The 21,830-nt window shown below is 41.5% G+C and overlaps 1 protein-coding gene across 6 annotated transcripts in view; it reads right to left on the reverse strand.

Moving 5' to 3' along the window:
* Nucleotides 1-21,830, reverse strand: part of LOC135196966 (uncharacterized) — a 251,826-nt gene that overhangs the window by 154,199 nt on the left and 75,797 nt on the right. For all 6 annotated transcript variants that reach the window (XM_064223833.1, XM_064223831.1, XM_064223832.1 and 3 more), the window contains one exon: nt 5,090-5,250. In XM_064223833.1, the coding sequence (XP_064079903.1) occupies nt 5,090-5,250 (161 nt within the window). The remainder of the gene's footprint in view (nt 1-5,089; nt 5,251-21,830) is intronic.

Here is a 21,830-nt window from a genome sequence, read left to right on the forward strand (position 1 = left end):
AGTTATAGGCGTACTTACCAAAAACTTTTGAATCACGCACCTTGAGGGATGCTGGGAGTTCACGGATCAAGCTGTTTTGTTTACAATCGTTACCCCGCCACACAAACGCGAATTTCTTTCTTCTCGCACTAAAAAGCATCAACATATCTCGGAAAATATTTCGTCACTTTGACATAATTTTTGCACCATTTTATATTAGCCGTTACATAAGAGTTTTATATATGAAAATGTGTGCAATTTCATGTAGAATACAACAAAAATTTTCATATAAATAACGATAAGTGCCAAAATTTCAACCTTTGGTGAACTTTGACTCTACCAAAATGGTCGAAAAACACAATTGTAATCTAAAACTCTTATATTCTAGTAATATTCATTTTACAACAAATTGGAAGTCTCTAGCACAATATTTTGATTTATGGTGAATTTATGATAAAATCTTTTAACTTACGTCCGCAAGGTAACTCTTCCGAAAAAATCACATCCGATTGTCGTAATGTTTGCACAGTTTTATATTGGCGTTACATAAAGTTTTATATATGGAAATGTGTGCAATTTCATGTAGAATACAACAATAAACAACCCATGGTTGTAGCTTTTATCAGTTTTGAAATATTTTCATATAAATAACGATAAGTGCCAAAATTTCAACCTTCGGTCAACTTTGACTAGCGAAACGGTCAAAAAACGCAATTGTAAGCTAAAACTTTTATATTCTAGTAATATTCAATCATTTACCTTCATTTTGCAACAAATTGGAAGTCTCTAGCACAATATATTAACCCTCTTATGCCGACTGGACGTATTTTACGTCGACATTTTTTGTCTCCCGTGTGCCGACTGGACGTATTTTACGTCGACTTACAAAAGTTTTTTTTAAATTCGCGGAAAAATACTTATAGGCCTACCAGCCGAAAACTTTTGAATCACGCGCCTTGGGGGATGCTGGGAGTTCACGGATCAAGGTGTTGTTTGTTTACAATCGTTTACCACAGGCGCAAGCAAGTGAATTTCTTCTTCAAGCACTAAAAAAGTATCTATGACAACATCTCTGAAATTATTTCGTCACTTTGACATAATTTTTGTACCCTTGTAAAATTAGCAGTTACATGAGTATTATATATGAAAATGTGCGCATTTTTTATGTAGAATACAACAATAAAATACTCATGATTGTAGCTTTATCAGTTTTGAGATATTTTCATATAATAACGATAATTGCCAAAATTTCAACCTTCGGTCAACTTTGACTCTACCGAAATGGTCGAAAAACGCAATTGTAAGCTAAAACACTTTTATTTTAGTAATATTCAATCATTTACCTTAATTTTGCAACTAATTGGAAGTCTCTAGCACAATATTTCGATTATGGTGAATTTATGAAAAAACTTTATCCTTACGTCCGCGCGGTGGTAAACTCTTCCGAAAAAATCATACATGCGATTGTGGTAATGTTTGCACCATTTTAAAATTAGCCGTTATATAAAGTTTTATATGTGGAAATGTGCGCAAATTTCATGCACAATACAACTAAAAACAACCCATGGTTGTAGCTTTTATCAGTTTTGAGATATTTTCATATAAATAACGATAATTGCCAAGATTTCAACCTTCGGTCAACTTTGACTCTACCGAAATGGTAAAAAAACGCAATTGTAAGCTAAAACGCTTATATTCTAGTAATATTCAAGCATTTACCTTCATTTTGCAACAAATTGGAAGTCTCTAGCACAATATTCGATTTATGGTGAATTTATGAAAAAAATAAAATTTCTTTACGTCCGCACGGTAACTTCCGAAAAAAATCATACGTGCAATTGTGGTAATGTTTGCACCATTTTAAATTAGCCCTTCCAGAGTTTTATATATGAAAATGTGCGCAATTTCATGTAAAATACAACAACAAATAATTGAAGGTTGTAGCTTTTCTCATTTTTGAAATATTTGCATATATATCACGATAAATAGAAAAAAAGCACGTTCGGTCATCTTTGACTCTACTGAAATGGTCGAAAAACGCAATTGTAAGCTAAAACTCTTAGTCTAGTAATATTCAGTCATTTATCTTCATCTTGAAACAAATTCGAAGTCTCTAGCAAAATATTTAGATTTATGGTGAATTTTAAAAAGAAATCTTTCCTTCCCTCCGCGCGCGGATTCTCCGCCACAAATCTCCGAAATGAGTACGTACCATTCTCGGAATATTTGCTCCGTTTCATATTAGGCATTTCATAGAGTTTTATATATGAAAATGTGCGCAATTTCATGTAGAATAAAACGAAAAATATTTGAAGGTTGTATCTTTCTATTTCCGAAATAATTGCATATAAAAAATATATACATACATAAAAAAATTTGACATTCGGTCAACTTTAACTCGTCAGATATGGTCGAAAACTGCAATTGTAAGCTAATACTCTTACAGTATAGTAATATTCAATCATTTGTCTTCATTTTGAAAGAAGTTGGAAGTCTCTAGGACAATATTTAGATTTATGGTGAATTTTTGAAAAAAATATTTGTTTACGTCCGCGTGTTACGAATTCATGCATTATTTTGTGATAATATTTTCTCTGTGTTGCTTTTATCATTTTACAATGTGTTATATACCAAAATGATTGCAATTTAGTGTACATTACAACGAAAAAAAAAATAACTTGTTACCTTTAACCGTTTTGCGCACAGCGCGATTTGAATACAATTATATATGAAATTTCGTTTTTGCGCTAACATATATCGCATTATTTATACATGATAATGATAATTTTTTTCATTTCTGATGGTTGCATACTAAACTTTAGCCAATGACAAAAAAAATTAGCCAAAAATGAACTCTTAATCTTGAAAACTAAGCGCGCTGTGATTTTTTGAACAAAATATTTTTCCGCTTCCGCGCTCACTCTGAAACGCCTCCGGCACACGGGAGACAATTTTTTTTTTACCGCTTCGGCGTAAGAGGGTTAATTTATGGTGAATTTTAGAAAAAAAACTTTTTCCTACATCCGCGCGGTAACTCCCGAAAAAATTAAGACATTTTTTCGTCCAATTGTCGTAATGTTTGCTCAGTTTCATATTAGCCGTTACATAAAGTTTTATATACGAAAATGTGCGCAATTTCATGTAGAATACAACAATAAATAACCCATGGTTCTAGCTTTTATCAGTTTTGAAATATTTTCATATAAATAACGATGTGCCAAAATATCAACCTTCGGTCAACTTTGACTCGACTGAAATGGTCGAAAAATGCAATTGTAAGCTAAATCACTTACATTCTAGTAATATTTCATCATTTACCTTTATTTTGGAATGAATTGGAAGTCTCTAGCACAATATTTTGATTTATGGTGAATTTATGAAAAAACATTTTCCTTACGTCCGCGCGGTAACTTCCGAAAAAACGCGCAGTAACTCTTCCGAAAAAAAATCAGAAATTTTTTTGTCCAACTGTTGTAATGTTTGCACCATTTTAAATTAGCAGTTACATAAAGTTTTATATATGAAAATGTGCACAATTTCATGTAGAATACAACAAAAAACAACCCATGGTTGTAGCTTTTATCAGTTTTGAAATATTTTCATATAAATAACGATAAGTGCCAAAATTTCAACCTTCGGTCAACTTTGACTCGACCGAAATGGTAAAAAAAATGCAATTGTAAGCTAAAACTATTACATTCTAGTAATATTCAATCATTTACCTTCATTGTGCAACAAATTGGAAGTCTCTAGCACAATATTTCGATTTATGGTGAATTTATGAAAAAAACTTTTTCCTTACGTCGGCGCGGTAACTCTTCCGGAAAAAATCATAGATTCTTTCTTGATTATCGTAATGTTTGCACAATTTTAAATTAGCCGTTACATAAAGTTTTATATATAAAAATGTGTGCAATTTCATGTAGAATATGACAATAAACAACCCATGGTTGTAGCCTTTATCAGTTTTGAAATATTTTCATATAAATAACGATAAAATATAAAAAATTTGACCTTCAGTCAACTTTAACTCGACCGAAATGGTTGAAAACTGCAATTGTAAGCTACAGCACTTACAGTCTAGTAATATTTAATCAATTACCTTCATTTTGCAACAAACGGGAAGTCTCTAGCACAATATTTCAATTTATGGTGAATTTTTGAAAACTGCTTTTTTTTTTTTTACGTCCACGCGTTACAAATTCATGCATCATATTTAGTGATAATATTTTCTCTGTGTTGCTTTGAACGTTTTACATTTGTTATATACCAAAATCATTGCAATTTAGTGTACAATACAACGAAAAATAATTAACTCGTTAGCTTTAACCGTTTTGCTCACATGATTTGTATACAATTATAAATGAATTTTTTTTTGCACTGTCATATATACCAATATTTATAAATTATATTTTTTTTCATTTCTGATGGTTGCATACTAAACATCACGCAATGACAATAAAAGGAGCCAAAAATGAACTCTTAATCTTGAAAATTAAGCGTGCTGTGATAAAAAAAAAAAAAAAAAAAAAATTCCGCTTCGGCACTCACTCGCGAACGCTGCTGGCATACGGGAGACACTTTCGGAAATACCGGCTCGGCGTTTAAGGGTTCACAGTATAAGAGTTGGAGCATACATTGGTAATGGGTATTCAGTTAAAATGCATTTTAGCACATTAAAAACAAGAGGTCATCAATGAGATCACCTGTAAGTTGCAGCCATTCATTCGTAAAAAATTCCCTCTGTCCTTTTCTCACCTCGGGCTATTCATGTCCCACATTATCTTCCCTCACATTTACGTATATATCTTAAATCATCATACATAACACAACTGGAGCTAAAGGAGCAATGGAAAAAACCAGTTCAGGCTTATATGTAGTACTATCTACAATTTCCCATTAAGAACTGGTTTCCCCTATAGGGCAACAGATGAATAACCCTTCAAACTGAGAAGGAAGACTCAAGCTGCCACACCCATAAAACAGAACCAAGGTACTACCAAGAATTACTCTCCATATCTAGTTTGTAATTTTGGATTAGGCTTCATCTCATTCATGCTTAATGCTAAAATATCATTCACACATGAATTGACTTAAACTGAACACTCACGCGTTTATTCAGAGGATTAAAATCAGGGTCATCATCTGAATCAGACAAATTGTAATCTGGATCTGAGTCTCCCAAACCATCTGACTCCTCTATGTCAAAGTTACCGTAATGCTGAATATAGCGAGCTGCTCGTCGTGGCGTTTCTCGGGCGGGAACACTGTCTGAAAGGAAAATTGATTATAAGGTCCAAGAAACTCTTGGTAATGACAAAGTGAATGTTTTAACACACTTTCAAGGGAAAATATTTCCGGAGTGTATCTCTCATTCAAGAACAAACCTACAGGGCCAGTCCTAGTCTGGTTACAAGGGACGTCTTTTCTCTTTCCGAGAACATTTGCATAAAGTACTGTATGTACTCTCAAAAACCTCAGCATTATTTCAACAAGTCTAGCAGCTCTCTTTGTTTTTGTGTGTACTGCAAATCTTCAGTACAGAAAATGCTACTGAGGGAATAAATTAATACAGTACATGAACATACAATATAACCCAAATGAAACATATCTAGAATTAAACCTAAGTGAAACATATCAAGAATGAATTCATTCTGATATTATGTTGACAAGACTGAAATTAATCAAATATTTTGTACTTAGGAGAATAAGTTCTCACTATACAGGCATTTGATATCATAAAGTGAAAACTCTACAGGGTCCCAATGCTACTGCAAATCTTCAATACAAAAAATGCTACTGAGAAATAAAAGGAATACAGTGCATGAACATATAACCAAAGTGAAGCATATCTAGAATTAATCCATTCTGATATAATGTTGACACTGTAATTAATCAAATATTCAGTACATGGGAAAATAAGTTCTCACAGTAAAGGCATTTCATGTCATCAAATGAAAACTCTAAAGGGTCACAATACAGGCAGTCCCCCGGTTATCTGGTGATCCAGTTTTATGGGACTTTCTTGATAGCCCTAGAAATTGCTGCACCCAAAATGTGCAGATTTCCGGTTACTGGGACCGATAATTGGGTACTGGCACCATAGCATACCTAAGAGAGGCACCATGAACCAGTTATCGGTGGTGAAACACTATCGGTGATTTTCTCTTATCTTCTTCAAGCTGTCGGAACAGAACCCACTCTGATAACCCGGGACTGCCTGTATAATATGCATTTATCAAATATATAGTCATTATGATATTCAAAGTTTGTCATCTGATAACCCTGTTACTACCAATACCAACATGCTAAAAATATTTCTATAATAAAATTAGGTTTTGCATAAACTTAACCAGTAATTAGTATATGCCTATTAGTTTCCAAGTGTGGCACCCTAATTCAGATTTTGCGGGTAACAATTCAAGCGCTCCGTGGAGGTATACATTGCTGTCCCATAATGGCAATAGTACTAGGAACGACTTAATGTCCATTAGAGGGGAGGTGGGTGGGCTCCAATCATATAATCACGGGGTAAGTATATACAAAAATGATATTGTTATTATACAATAAAGTTTCATACATACTTACCTGGCAGATATATACATAGCTAGACTCCGTCGTCCCCGACAGAAATTCAAATTTCGCGCCACTCGCTACAGGTAGGTCAGGTGATCTACCTGCCTGCCCTGGGCGGCAGGACTAGGAACCCATCCCCGTTTTTTCTATCATATTTTCTGCTCTTCACCCGTTCTCCTGCGGGGAGGCTGGGTGGGCCTTTAATTGTATATATCTGCCAGGTAAGTATGTATGAAACTTTATTGTATAATAACAATATCATTTTTCATACAATCCACTTACCTGTCAGATATATACATAGCTGATTGGCACCCTTCGGTGGAGGGTAAGAGACAGCTACTATATGGAATAGACAGGTAAACAAAACATATGTTGTAGGTATAAATAAACCTTGGTTCCTACCTGATAGGTGGTAGACTTCGTGGGTGTTTGCCCAGTAGTCTGCATCACCTCAAGAAACTTTAGCGAGATATATGATCTATGGCCAAGAGTTCTTGTGGGTCTGCCGATGGGGTCTTATCCGCTTACTCGGCAGAGCCTAAAAGGACTTTGTCAATGGGTGCTGATCCACTTATATGACAAACACCTATGAAGGAGCACACAACCAATCCCGACCACCTGATCCTAACCATATGTTAGAACTAAGGATTGTTCCGAGTTATCCCCGAACTCGTCACAACAACGTAACTCAAACCACTACGCACACATCATAATTTTCCCCCAAAAAAAATTTATACTCATCTAATTGGATATGACAAGATTCTCTTACTGAACAACATAGACGGCCGCCCATGCTAAACCAAGTCCTCCATTGTTCGAAGAGACTCCAGACCATATCCAAAAAGAAGAAAAGTATATACATTTAAGGATTGGTGTCGGCTCCCGTACCCAGAATCGTATCCGCCGATACGAAAGGACCTAGAGAAAAACACTTCTCATATGTCACACGAACGTCTTTCAAGTAATGAGATGCAAATACTGAGTTGCATCTCCAAAATGTCGTATCTATGATGTTTTTAAGAGACATATTCTTATGAAACGAGAGAGACGTCGCTACAGCTCTCACTTCATGAGCTTTAACTCTCAACAGTTGTAACTGTTCGTCAGGACAGACCTTATGAGCGTCTGTAATGACGTTTCTCACAAAGAATGCCAGCGCATTCTTGGACATCAGTCTTGTGGGGTCTTTTACCGCGCACCAAAGACCTTGTCTAGAGCCTCCCATCTGATGCTTTCTCTGAAGGTAGAACTTCAGAGCTCTAACAGGGCACTAGAGACCTCTCTGCTTCTCTGCCTACGAGACTGGACATGCCTTTGACTTCGAATGACTTAGGCCAGGGAATTCGTGGATTTTCTCTTTTTTAGCTAAAAACAGGGTCTTAAACGAGCAAATAGCTGAGTCTCCCTTGAATCCGACTTTATCCTGCAGAGCATGTAATTCACTAATTCTCTTTGCCGTAGCTAAAGATAATAGGAATAGGCATTTTCTGGTGATGTCTCTAAACGATGCCAGATGAGGAGGTTCGAATCTTTCCGATGACAGAAACTTGAGGACTACATCTAGGTTCCAGTTCGGAGGAACTGGTTCCTTCGACTTTGAAGTCTCAAAAGACCTTATGAGATCGTGGAGATCTTTATTATCTGCCAGATCCAATCCTCTATTCCTGAATACAGCCGAGAGCATACTTCTGTATCCTTTTATTGTGGATACGGCTAGATGAGATTTTTCTCTCAGGAATAGCAGGAAGTCAGCAATTTCCGCTATAGAGGTAGTGGAGGAGGACAACTTCTTAGGATCTACACCACCTTCTAAACACCTCCCACTTCGATTGGTATACTTTCGTAGTGGAGGTTCTGCGTGCTCTCGCGATCGCGCTTGCCACTTCGCGAGAAAAGCCTCTCGCTCTGACAAGTCTTTCGATAGTCGAAAGGCAGTCAGAGCGAGAGCGGGGAGGCGGATTTTGATGGTACCTCTTGTGAAGTGTGGTTGTCTGAGAAGATCTGTCCTTCTTGGTAGGGATCTTGGAAAGTCTACGATCCACTCTACCACCTCCGTGAACCATTCCTGGGCCGGCCAAAAGGGGGCTATTAACGTCATCCTCGTCTCCTTTGACGCCACAAACTTTTTCATTACTAATCCCAGGATTTTGAATGGGGGAAAAGCATATACGTCTACTCGAGACCAATTTAGCAGGAAGGCGTCTACCATAAGTGCTCTTGGATCTTCCACGACCGAGCAAAAGACTGGCAGCCTTTTGAAATGAATGTTGCGAAGAGATCCACATGAGGAGTCCCCCCACAGAGACCAGAGATCGAGACACACTCCTCGTGTAGGGTCACTCTGTATGAAGGACCTGGTTCCTCCTGCTGAGTCTGTCCGCCCTCACATTCTTTACTCCCTGTACGAACCTTGTCAGCAGGGAGATGTTCCTGTGGGACGTCCAAAGCAATAGGTCTCTCGTTAGTTCGTAAAGGAACGAGGAGTGAGTCCCCCCCTGTTTCCGAATGTAGGCAAGTGCGGTGGTGTTGTCCACGTTTACTTGCACTACTTTGTTCGACACCAGAGGTTCTAGACTCTCAAAGCCAGATGCACGGCGAAGAGCTCTTTGCAGTTTATGTGCCAAGTCACCTGTGCTGGTTCCCAGGTGCCTGACACCTCTTCTGAGCCTAATGTCGCTCCCCAACCTTTCTCCGATGCGTCGGAGTACAACACTAGGTCTGGGTTCTGTGTTTTTAGAGAGATCCCTTTGTTCTCTTGCAGAGGGGGCAACCACCACTCCAGGTGCGATTTTATCTCCACTGGAATGGGAAAAACGTCCGAAAGTTGTCCGGTTTTCCAGCTCCAAGACTTCTTGAGGAAGAATTGAAGCGGACGTAAATGCAGTCTTCCTAGTGGGAAGAACTGTTATGTTCTAGCGAGGAAAGGGTCCCTAGAAGGCTCAACCATTCCCTCGCCGACGTATGTTCCTTCCCTAAGAAGAGAGAGACTATCCGCAAACCTTTTGCGATTCTCTCTTCGAAGGAAATACTCGAAAACCCCGAGAATCCATCCGAATCCCCAGATAGACTAGGTCCTGTCTGGGGATCAGCTGAGACTTCTCGAGGTTCACAAGCAATCCCAACGCTTTGATCAAATCTAGCGTTAACTTTAGGTCCTCCAAGCACTGTCTCTCTGATCTGGCCCTGATGAGCCAGTCGTCCAGATACAGAGAGATATTTACTCCTTTGAGGTGAAGAAAACCTCGCCACATTCTTCATCAGGCTTGTGAAGACCTGAGGAGCTGTGGACAGGCCGAAACACAAGGCTCTGAACTGAAAGATCCTTCCCCCCGTCATGAAACGGAGGTACTTCTTCGATGAAGGGTGGATCGGAACGTGAAAGTAGGCGTCCTGGAGATCTAGAGACACCATCCAATCTCCTTGTCGTAATGACGCTAGGACTGAAGCAGAAGTCTCCATGGAGAACTTCTCCTTCTGAACAAATTTTGGTTCAGAGAGCTGACGTCCAGTACTGGTCTCCAGCCTGCCCCCGAGGCTTTCGCAACCAGAAAAGGCGATTGTAAAACCCCGGGAGTTTTGATCCAGTACTAGTTCTATCGCTCTGTTTCCCACATTTGTTCCACCATCGATCGAAAGAGTATCCTCAGCACAGGATCCTTGTACTTGGCTGATAGTTCCCTTGGTATTTGACATAGGGGAGGAGTGTTCAGGAAAGGGATACGATATCCCTTCCTTATGATAGCCAATGAAGACGCGTCTGCGTTTATCAGTGTCAGGCTTCCACAAAATCTCAGGAGCCTGGCACCTACTGGTGCTTGGAGGAGAGAATCTTCATTTTCCCTTTTTAAAGGGACGAAAGGCAGACCTACCTCTCTTCTCCGGAGCCTTCCTTCTTGCGGGAGGTCTGGAGGTCGGACCACCTCGAAAGGGCTGAACAGAGTACTAGGTCCTTTCTGTCCGATGCAGAAACAGGTTTCTTCTTCTTGCTGACTGCGTCAGAAGATCCTGAGTCGCCTTCTCAGTTAAAGAATGCGCAATGTCCTTCATACTAACTGAGAGGGAACAAAAAGTCAGATAGAGGCGAATACAGTAGAGCTGCCCTCTGAGCGTGAGAGACTGCCTTGGTTAAGAAGGCCCCCATATACATCCTCTTCTTTAGAAGACCTGCTCCAAATAATGATGAGATTTCAAAAGAGCCATCCTGTACCGCTTTGTCAATACAAGACAATATGCATAACAGGGCTTCAGGTTCGATTCCTTCCGAATCATGGGCTTTCTTGGACATCACCCCAAGGGACCAATCTAAGAAGTTGAAGACTTCCAATACATGAAAGAGTCCCTTGAGGAGATGGTCCAGTTCAGAAATTCCCCACGTAATTCGTGCCGAATTGAGACCTTGTCGACGTGAAGCGTCAACTAAGGTCGAAAAATCTGCTTCCGATGTAGAAGGGAGAGCAATACCCATATTCTCTCCCGTCTGATACCAAATGCCTCTTTTCCCAGCTAATCTTGCTGGAGGCCATGCAGAAGACTGGTTCCTCCACATTACGTGCTTTCTTAGACTTCATCCATGAGTCTAAGGATTGTAAGGCCCTCTTCATCGAAATGGTGGGCTTCATTTTGAGAAAAGACGAAGGTTTCTTCGTCTTAGCACTTGAAAAGAGAGAGCGCGGAGAAGGAGGAGCGGCAGGAGTCAACTCGTCTCCATACTCCTCAAGAAGCAAGGTAGTCAAAACCTTATAGTTAGACAGTCCTTCTCTTCCCTGATATTCATCATCCGAGTTTTCTTCCAACTCGGGATCTACAAGAGTCTCCGCTCTCCTTTCCGTACGTTCCTCTTCTGGAGGAGACAAACTCCTAATAGGAGAGGGGCTAAGGGAATGATAATCTTTCCTCTTTCCCGCTTTAATAGTCTTGGAAGGCGCCACAAGCTCAGGCTTCTCTTGAACATTAGAAGACGCTTCCCGCTTGTATGACGCTTCCCGTTCGCCAAGCGTCCTGGCTGACGTCTCTCGCTTACTTGTCTGCTGACGTCTTGATGACGCTTCGCGCCTGGAAGACGCTCCGCTCTCCAAAGGCGTCCTACTTGGCGTCACAATATTGGTCGGAGCGTCACGTCTATGATCCGATTTCAATGACGCTTCACGTCTAAAAGACGTCTTACGTCTCTCTGGCGTTACGAAACTTTCGTAAGCCACCGTTCTCGTTCTCGAACTCGAAGCTTCTGTAAGACGTTTAGCAGCTTCACGTCTGCATGACGCTTCTCGTTGAGCAGGTGAGAGAGGACGAGACTTCTTAATTGGAAGCGTCACGTCCTTCCGACGAGGCGCTAAAACTCCCACTAGAGAAGACAGTTGCTCTTGAACTGCCATAATTATCCTCCTTGACGCTTCTCCCACGTCCACTGCATGACGCCTTTCGTCATCACTCGGGGGAGAAGAAGGAAAGGGTACTTCTGCGTACTCGTCAGGTGACGCTGACGCCACCTTCGCTTTCTTAATAGAAGAAGGAGCGTCATCTGAGAAGCGCTCTGGGCTAGAATCTATTTCAGGTTCTTTCATATGACGCTTCAGCGGTCTCGACAAGTTCGACTCCTTCCACCCTCGTTTAGGTGAGGGAGAGGGAGAGGACGAGAAACACTCACGAAGGACGCTTTTTCTATAGCGCCCTTGAGCCGCCTGCCACGAAGCCGAGCTAGCTGAAGGGACGTCTGACCGTTGGGGATTCCCCACGACCTCCTTAAGGCTTTCGATTTCCTTCTCCTCTGGGCATGGGAGCTTGGAAGAGGTCTAGGCCTGGGAGCGTCGCAGGGACGATCAAACGCCCCCTCCACAACTGGAGAACTCACTTCACTGTAATGCTCACTTTCACTAGCCTTACCTTGGAAGTCAGCCATCTTGGACTTCATGTCTCTAATTGTAGCTTTCAGATTGGCGATTTCCGAGGCCGAATCCGAAAGAGCACTCTGAGAATGAGATACATAGGGAGAATCTACATCAGTAGGATTAGAATTATCCGTGAAAGGCTCAATAGGCCTTGAACTCACACCTTTCAGACGTCTAACCCTATTCCCTCTCTAACTTCTTCAAATAAGAAGTTCAAGTCTTCCACTCTTCTGCATTTAATCCTCGCATTCCTTACAAGTATTATTAGCAGAACACTGAAACCCCCTACATTTACGGCATACAGTGTGAGGATCACCGAAGCTTTCGGTATCCTCACCCTGCAGCCTACATTCACACATTCTCATTCACCTCACATTTGAATCAGGACATACTGAGAAAAATCCAAAAGAGTTATTCCAAAAACAGTCCACAGTAGCGAATGCCAAAAACACGATCCAGATACGTCACCAAAAAGCCGAGAAACGATGATCAAAGGATGAAATAGAATCTAGTCAGGAGGTAATAGCAACATGTTTGATACCACGTCGACAGAGAAAATATGATAGAAAACGGGGATGGTTCCTAGTCCTGCCGCCCAGGGCAGGCAGGTAGATCACCGACCTACCGTAGCGAGTGGCGCGAAATTTGAATTTCTGTCGGGGACGACGGAGTCTTAGCTATGTATATATCTGACAGGTAAGTGGATTGTATGAAACCTTATTTTATTATAAAAATTTTTGTACATGAGACTAGCCCAGTAATTATATACGTAGCTGATTCTATATTGAAAGGTGGTGGGATCATGAACATATTCTACTCCAAAGCATTAAGTCATGTAATAAATTTGAAATAGGAATATTGCTAGCTTTGAGAAAACAATGTTTGTCATTACTATCAACTAAGAGAGCTATGCAGACGAATACTGCCTTTGGTTGGTGCTCATCTTAACTCAACCCGTAGTGGCGTGGCGGTAGAGCCAAGGGTCGCCTCCTACTAATGGGAAACTTTGCAGTAAGGGGAATGCTCCTATGATTAGCAAAGTATGGTAGGTGGCCACCCTTGCCGTGGGTACAGCACAAAAATAAAAGAACCAAAAAACACTGACATCTACACTGAAGTCAAGTCAAGACCAATCCACGAGTGTGGTGGGTGCTCCATGTACATGGTAACCCCTGGCTCTCTAAACTCGACACCTTACTGAAAAGGTGGAGAGATAATAGGAGAACATCCTCTGCTTCCTTCCATGATGCCATGCCAGTCTCTTAAAATGGTCTCAAGGTACTGAAAAATTTCAACACTGGGGCGCCGGCCAGTTTTTGCCTCTGACCTTCGGTTTTGTGACGCCAGTGCAATTTACCCCAAAAATAACCATTTTTCAAATTCTATCTCCTCCCTTGATACTTAAATATTAAGACCTGGGATTACTACCATATATAGACCTGATATAGACCTCCAATCAAATGAAGTTTTTTTTCTAAAAGTAATTTTTTTGCTGGTTATGAATTTTTTCATGTTAAAAAAATAAATCCTATAAATCAGGAAAAAACCTAAGAAAAAAAATTGGAAAAAAGGGCTTCATTTTATAATGTCTTTCTAAGTTATATATCAAAATTTCAATGCTATAGCTTTAAAACTATGGGAGAAGATCGACTTTGAAGGCCAATAAGTATAGTTTTGTGATAGGGGCATTCAAAGTTTTTCTTTGTATTTTTACAAAGACAATGCTAATAAATCACAATTACTATGAACTTTATATTACTTTTTGGGTATTAATAAACCAAAACTATGTTATTTATCACAATTTAATAAAAAACGAGATCCCTTTGCTGAAAGATCGTAGCCTGGGGCACTGTGTCAGGTGAGACAGGGCACTCCTTACGCAACACACACACACTCTCTCTCTCTCTCCTCCACTAACTCTGCAAATATCGCCGATATCATGATCTTCTGAATTCTTATTAGAGGAAATATTCTTGTGTGTTAGCAGGATGTTTTCCTTGTCTTTTCCTCTTTAGCATGATGAAATTCTTGCCAAAACAAACAAAAACAGACGTAAAAGCAAGCAAATGTCAGAGGTAAAACTCGAACGTGTACTCTCTTTTTACAAAGACAATGTTAATATATCATAATTATTATGAATTTAATATTCCTTTCTGGGTATTAATAAACCAAAACTATGTAAGTTATCATAAATGAAGATCCCTTTGTTCAAAGATCAAAGCCTGGGGCAGGCGAGACGGGGAGCTCCTTCCTACGCTGCACTCCCTCTCTCCTTCACTAACTGAGCTAATATCGAATATTATGAACTTCTGAACTCTTATTAGAGCGAATTTTCTTCTTCTGTATGTTAGCGAGATGTTTTGCTTCTTTTATCCTCATTGGTATCCCTATTTAAAAATAATGTAAATGTATGTCTACCTTCTAAAATGATATTGTTATGATACAATAAAGTTTTATACATACTTACCTGGCAGATATATACTTAGCTATTTGACTCCGTCGTCCGACAGAAATTCGAATTTCGCGCACACGCTACCTGTAGGTCAGGTGATCTACTTACCTGCCGCTGGGTGGCAGGACTAGGAACCATCCCCATGTTCTATCATTATTTTTTTCTATACCGCCTGTCTCCTGAGGGGAGGTAGGGTGGGTATAATTTTGTATATATCTCCGAGGTAAGTATGTCGAAAGAAACTTTATTGTATCATAACAACTATCCATTTTTGTTATACATTTAACTTACCTGTCGATATATACTTAGCTGATTCACACCATTGGAGGTGGGAAAGAGACAGCTAAATATAGAATCAAACAGGAATCACAACTATCGTTGTAGGTAATAAATAAATAAAACCTTGGTTCCTACCTGTTTAGACTGAAGACTTCATGAATACAATCCAGGAGTCTAGACAGTCTCAAGAGCCTCAGCGAGATATTGATCTATGGCTAAGAGTTCTTGTGGTTCTGCCAAAGGGGTCTTACCCGCTTACTTGGTAGATCCTGGAAGGACTACGTCAATGGGTGCTTATCCACTTACTTGACAAGACCTTATACAAGGAGCACAACATCGATCCCGATCACCTCAACCTATCCATGTTAGTTCTAAGATTGCAAGAAGGTTATCCCCTAACCTCTTGCAAACGACCACAAACTCGAAACACAAACACAATTCGTACAGTAAAGTAAAGTAAAAACAAAAATAAAAATAAAATTTAAAAAAAAAATGTTTGTACAATCTAGTCAGTAAGACGTCTCTTGATTCCCCCCACTGATCCAAGCTCGGGACGTCGTGCGCCAGCAAGCATACTAATCAGCAGAAAAAACCAACAACTCGTCTCACAAGGTAGATCTATGTACTATCAAAATTTTGAACAAATACAAATTTTTCTAAGGATCGTTATGTGCTCCCGCCCCAGCACTGTATCGGCTGATACAAAAGGACCCAGAGAGAAACACTTTTCATATGTTACTTTAACGTCCTTGAGATAGGTCGATGCGAACACGTGAATTTACACCTCCAGTAGTCGCATCACATGTCTTTAAAGACTGTTCTCTGAAATGCAATGAAGTGGCTACCCGCTCTAACCTCATGAGCTTCACTCGGAGAGTCCTGAAAGAGTCTTCCGTGCAGTCATTATGAGCATCTGTAATGCTCCTCACAAAAAATGCTAATGCATTTTTTGACATGGGTCTACTAGGATCCCTACTGCGCACCACAATGGCTTTCTTGTTTACATACAGTTTGTAGTTTCATTCTTCTTTCTTTAAATAGAACTTCAAAGCTCTAACCGGACATAAAGATCTTTCTAATTTCCTCTCCTACTAGATTTGAAAGTCCTTTAACTTCAAAACTCTTTGGCCAGGGTTTAGAGGGGTTCTCGTTCTTGGCCAGAAACAGAGTCTGGAAAGAACAAATTGCCGCATCACTCTTAAATCCTACTCGAGAATCTAGAGCGTGTATTTGCACTAATTCTCTTCGCAGTCGCTAACGACAACAAGAAAATACATTTTCTCGTTAGATCTCTAAACGACGCGTTTAGAGGAGGTTCAAAATCTACTAGATGATAGAAATCTCAAAACTACATCTAGGTTCCAGTTTCGGAGTGCGATGGAGAAAAGGTTTTTGAGGTTTCAAAAGATCTAATAAGATCGTGGAGGTCTTTATCTTCTGCAATTCTCAAACCTCTGTTTCGAAATACGGCCGAAAGCATACTTCGATAACCTTTTAATGGTAGAAACTGATAATTTTGATTCTTCCCTAAGGAAAATCAAGAAATCAGCTATGTTGGTCACAGAGGTATCGGAAGAGGACAGTTTTATTCTTCTTACACCATCTTTCTAAATACATCCCATTTTCCTTTTGATTGGTAGACCCGAATAGTTAAAGGAATCTCCGGCTCTAGCAATTGCTTTTGAAGCTTTGCTGAAAGCCTCCTCGCTCTGACAAGTCTTTCGATAGTCGAAAGGCAGTCAGAGCGAGAGCGGGGAGGTTTTGATGGTACCTCTCGAAATGGGTTGTTTGAGAAGATCTCTCCTGTGTGGAAGAGATCTTGGGAAGTCCACTGTCCATTCCTGTACCTCTGTGAACCAATCTTGAGACGGCCAAAAGGGAGCGATGAGTGTTAGCCTCGTCCCTCTTGATGCCGCAAACTTTCTTAACACCACTCCTAACATTTTGAAGGGGGGAAAGGGCCGTAGGCATCTAGGCCTGACCAGTCCATAGCATGGCGTCCACCGCTATCGCTCTCGGGTCTTCCACTAAGGAGCAAAGTTCTCTATCCTTCTGGATAGGTAGGTGGTGAATAGGTCTATATGTGGACTGCCCCACAGGGACCACAGAGCTTGACACACCTGAATGTGAAGGGTCCATTCTGTGGGGAGAACTTGGTTTTAACCTGCTTAGCCTGTCTGCTCTGATGTTCTTCTCTCCTTTCACGAATCTTGTGAGAAGATCACTTTCTTTTCTTTTGCCCAATACACAGCTCTTTGTTATATGGAACAGAGAAAGAGAGTGAGTTCCCCCTTGTTTCTTGATATAGGCCAACGCTGTGGTGTTGTCCGATTGACCTGTACCACTTGACCTAACACCTGTGTCTCGAAGGCTTTTAGAGCTAGAAGAACGGCATAAAGTTCTTTGGAGTTTATATGCCAGTCTAGCTGATCCTTCCTCCATTGGCCTGATATTTCTTTTGTCCCTAGAGTCGCTCCCCATCCCTTCTCTGAAGCGTCTGAGAACCAATTTATTAAGGTTTGGGTTCCGAACTTCTAGAGCAAGCCCTCGTTCTTTTCTAAGGGAAAAATCCACCACTTCAGATGATTCTTTACTTCCAGAGGAATACTGAAAGTGTCCGAAAACTGTCCGTTCTTCCAACTCCAAATTCTTCTTAAGAAGAACTGAAGAGGGCGAAGGTTGGAGTCTTCCTAGCGAAATGAACTGTTCTAGTGAGGAAAGGGTTCCCAGAAGACTTAACCACTCCCCTCACCGAACTAACTCCGTTCTTTCTCTAGGAAGCTCGAGATTTTTTGTAATCCCCGAGCATCCTTTCCTGGGACGGAAAAAGCCCGAAACCCTGAGAATCCATCCGAATCCCCAAATAGACTAAGTTCTGACTGGGGATCATCTGCGATTTCTCGAGGTTTCACGAGTAATCCTAACGTCTTTGCTAGTTCAAAGTAGACTGTAGGTCTCCAAACACCGTTTCTCTGACTTGGCCCGGATTAGCCAATCGTCGAGATACATTGAGATGTGTATCCCTTCTAAATGAAGCCATTTGGCCAGTTCCGCATCAGATACGTAAATACCTGAGGGGCAGTCGATAGGCCGAAGCACAAGGCCCTGAATTGGAAGATTTGTCCTTGAACCAAACAAATCTTAGATATTTTCTTGACGATGGGTGAATCTGGAACATGAAAGTTAAGGCATCCTGAAGGTCCAGGGATACCATCCAATCTCCCTGACGTAGGGAAGACAGAACTGAAGCTGAAGTCTCCATGGAGAACTTCTTTTTCTCCACGTACCTGTTCAGGACGCTTACATCTAGGACGGGTCTTCCATCCCCCCGAAGCCTTTGGAACCAAGAAAGGCGGTGGTTGTAAAACCCCAGGGGAGAAAGATCTTGCACTAGCTCTATTGCATTCTTGTCCCTCATCGACACCACCGTCTGAAGTAGAGTCTCGTTCAGTCCAGGGTCCTTGTAACTCGTCGACAAATCCTTTGGAGATGTTGCCAAAGGAGGTCTGTCTACGAAGGGAATGATGTACCCCTTCTGTAGGACAGACAGAGTCCAGGGATCTGCTTCTCTTACGGACCAGGCATCCAGAAAGTATTGAAGTCTGGCCCCTACCTGTGCTTGGAGGACATGGCTGTGCTATTTGCTCTTTTTAAAAGAGCGGAAGGAAGACCTCCCTCGCTTGTCGAAGGGTCTTTCTTCTCCGCAAGTTGGATTCCGAAGTTTGAAGGGGTGGCTCCATGAAAGAAAGGGCACCACTGGAGTCCGAGCCACCTTCTTCTGAGTCTTAACTGCAGGTCTACTTTTCTTTGTAGATTGTACAAGAAGGTCCTGCGTAGCCTTTTCCGACAAGGATCTCGCACATCCTTATCACTAAAGATGAAGGAAACAGATGTTCTGACCGAGGTGCGAATAATAGAGCGGACCTCTGAGAAGGGGAAACTCCTTTCGTCAGAAAGGAACTGTAAAGAGATCTTTTCTTTAACATTCCAGATCCAAAAAGAGCCGCTAACTCACCAGAACCATCTTGCACAGCCTTATCCATGCAAGATAGGACACTGTGCAAAGTTTCTGGATCTAGAAAATCTGGCTCACTCGTCTTCTAGCCAGCACCCCAAGAGACCGGCAATCCAAGAAGTTGAACACCTCTAAGACGTGAAAAATTCCCTTAAGGTGCTGATCTAATTCCGACATACTCCATGACGCCTTTGCTGAATTGAGAGACTGTCTTCTCACAGACTCTACAAGACTCGAGAAATCTGAATCTGCCGACGAAGGGAGCATCAATCCCATCGCCTCTTCTGTCTTATACCAAATGCCTCTTTTCCCCGTCAGTTTGGAGGGAGGAGAGCAATAAACCGTTCTCAAAGTTTCCTTTTTAGATAAAAGCCACGAATCTAAAGACTGGAGGGCTTTCTTCATTGAGATCGCCGGTTTCATCTTTAAGAAAGCCGAGGATTTCGGGGTTTTTGGGTTTTTGTGCTCGAAAACAGAGATCTCGGCGAAGGAGGAGCTGCAGGACTAAGAGAAATCCGCAAACTCCTCTAGAAGTAACGAGGCTAAAACTTTATAATTGGAAAGTCCCTCGTTAGTTGAAACTTCTTCCTCAGAAATCTCTTCCAGTTCCAGGTTAGACGGAGATCGCTCTTTCCTGACCGATTCTCTATCAGGAGAAGCCGCTCCCGTGGGAGGCGTCCTGCTTCTTGCTGGCGTCAACAGCTTAGGAGCGTCCTCGCATTTGCCTGACGACTCTCTCCTGAGAGGTGTCCTGCTTCTTGTTGACGTCTCGCGCCTCGAAGCGTCCTGGCTCTTGCCTCGCGCCTCGACTCTTGCCTCGGCGGCCTCGGCTCCTGGGAGGCGTCATTGCTTCTGAGCTGGTGTCACCCGCTTTGGAGCGTCCTGACGCTTGCCTGACGACTCTCTCCTGAGAGGTGTCCTGCTTTTTGTTGACGTCTCGCGCCTCGTAGCGTCCTGGCTCTTGCCTGGAGCCTCGCTCCTGGGAGGCGTCCTGCTTCTGGTTGACGTGACGCGCCTATCTTGACGCTCGCGCCTGGCTGACGTTTCACGTCTCGCAAACTCGACGCTCTTGTCTGGCGTCTCGTACCTGCGTTTGACAGGAGAACGGATCCTGCTCGCCTATGCAAGGCTGATGAATCCGATTCCAAATCAGAGGAAGACAAAAATACTATGGCGAGTCTGAACCCTCGATAGCCTAGACTTCTTATAGGCAGGAAATCGTCTTTCCTTCTGGGAGGGTCTTTATACGAACTCCCACAAAGAAAGTGATGGAATCCTGCATAGTGCGAAGGATTCTTTTAGTCTCTTCATTATTGTCTACCCTCGGTTGTTTAATTACTGGGATGGTCCATCCGCATCTTGAAAACGCTCAGGACTAGAAGTAATCCTGGGTTCATCCAAACGTCTTTTAAGGGGGCGAGAAAGATCCGCCGATCTCCACCCTCTTTTAGGTGAGGAATTCTCCGAGGAGGAGAAACACTCACGCAGAACGCTTTTTCTGTAACGTTCTCTGGCATTCTGTGGCGATACAGAAAAATGCCGAAGGGACGTCTCGACTGTTGGGGATCCTCCACAACCTCCTTACGGCTTTCGACATTCCCTTCTCCTCTGGGCTTGGGAGCTTGAAAGAGGTCTAGGCCTGGGAGCGTTGTGAAGACAATCAGACGCCCCCTCCACTGCACTGGGGACACTTATATCACTATCCACAGCACTATAATCACACTGCTTACCTTCATAGCCGCCATTTTGGTTTCCATTTTCCGAAGGGCGGCTTTAAGATTCGCTATCTCAGATGCCGAATCTGTGTGTTCTAATAAAGGAGCAGGTACATTAGATGGGGCAGTAAAAGGAGAAGAGGGTATAATATTACTAATAACCCCGCTAGAACTAGATAAAGGTTTGGAAGAAGACCACCTCACCCTGTTTCTTTCTAACTTCTTCACGTATGAGGTTAGAGATTTCCATTCTTCCTCACTCAAATCCTTGCATTCATTACAAGTATTACCAAAAGAACATTCATACATCCTGCATTTCCTGCAAATAGTATGAGGATCAATCGATGCCTTCGGCATCCTAACTTTACAACCCACATTCACACACATTCTCACCACATTTCCAGAATCAGACATCATGTTGAACAATCCAAATCAAATTCCAAAAACGGTCCACAATCGCGTATGCCAGTACAATCAATGCAAATACGTCACCGAGAAGTCCAAACGAAGATCAATTGCGATGCAAAATACGAATCCAGCCGGAGATACCCACAACGATGTTGCCAGTATGGCCGACAGAAAAAATATGATAGAACATGGGGATGGTTCCTAGTCCTGCCACCCAGCGGCAGGTAAGTAGATCACCTGACCTACAGGTAGCGTGTGCGCGAAATTCGAATTTCTGTCGGACGACGGAGTCAAATAGCTAAGTATATATCTGACAGGTAAGTTAAATGTATAAAAATATAATTCTATATCAATGAGTAGTTTTCACAATATAGTATCAAAGCATATCAGACTCTCATAATGTAAAAACACTGCTCTTTTATTCTACAAATAGTGATAAACAAATCAAACAAATATTGTTAATAAATAAGAGGCTGTCCTGGTTATCAGACCGGGTTCCGTTCTCGGCAGGGTGCTCTGAG

Source organism: Macrobrachium nipponense, chromosome 18, assembly GCF_015104395.2.
Source record: "Macrobrachium nipponense isolate FS-2020 chromosome 18, ASM1510439v2, whole genome shotgun sequence".
Taxonomy (NCBI): Eukaryota; Metazoa; Arthropoda; class Malacostraca; order Decapoda; family Palaemonidae; genus Macrobrachium; species Macrobrachium nipponense.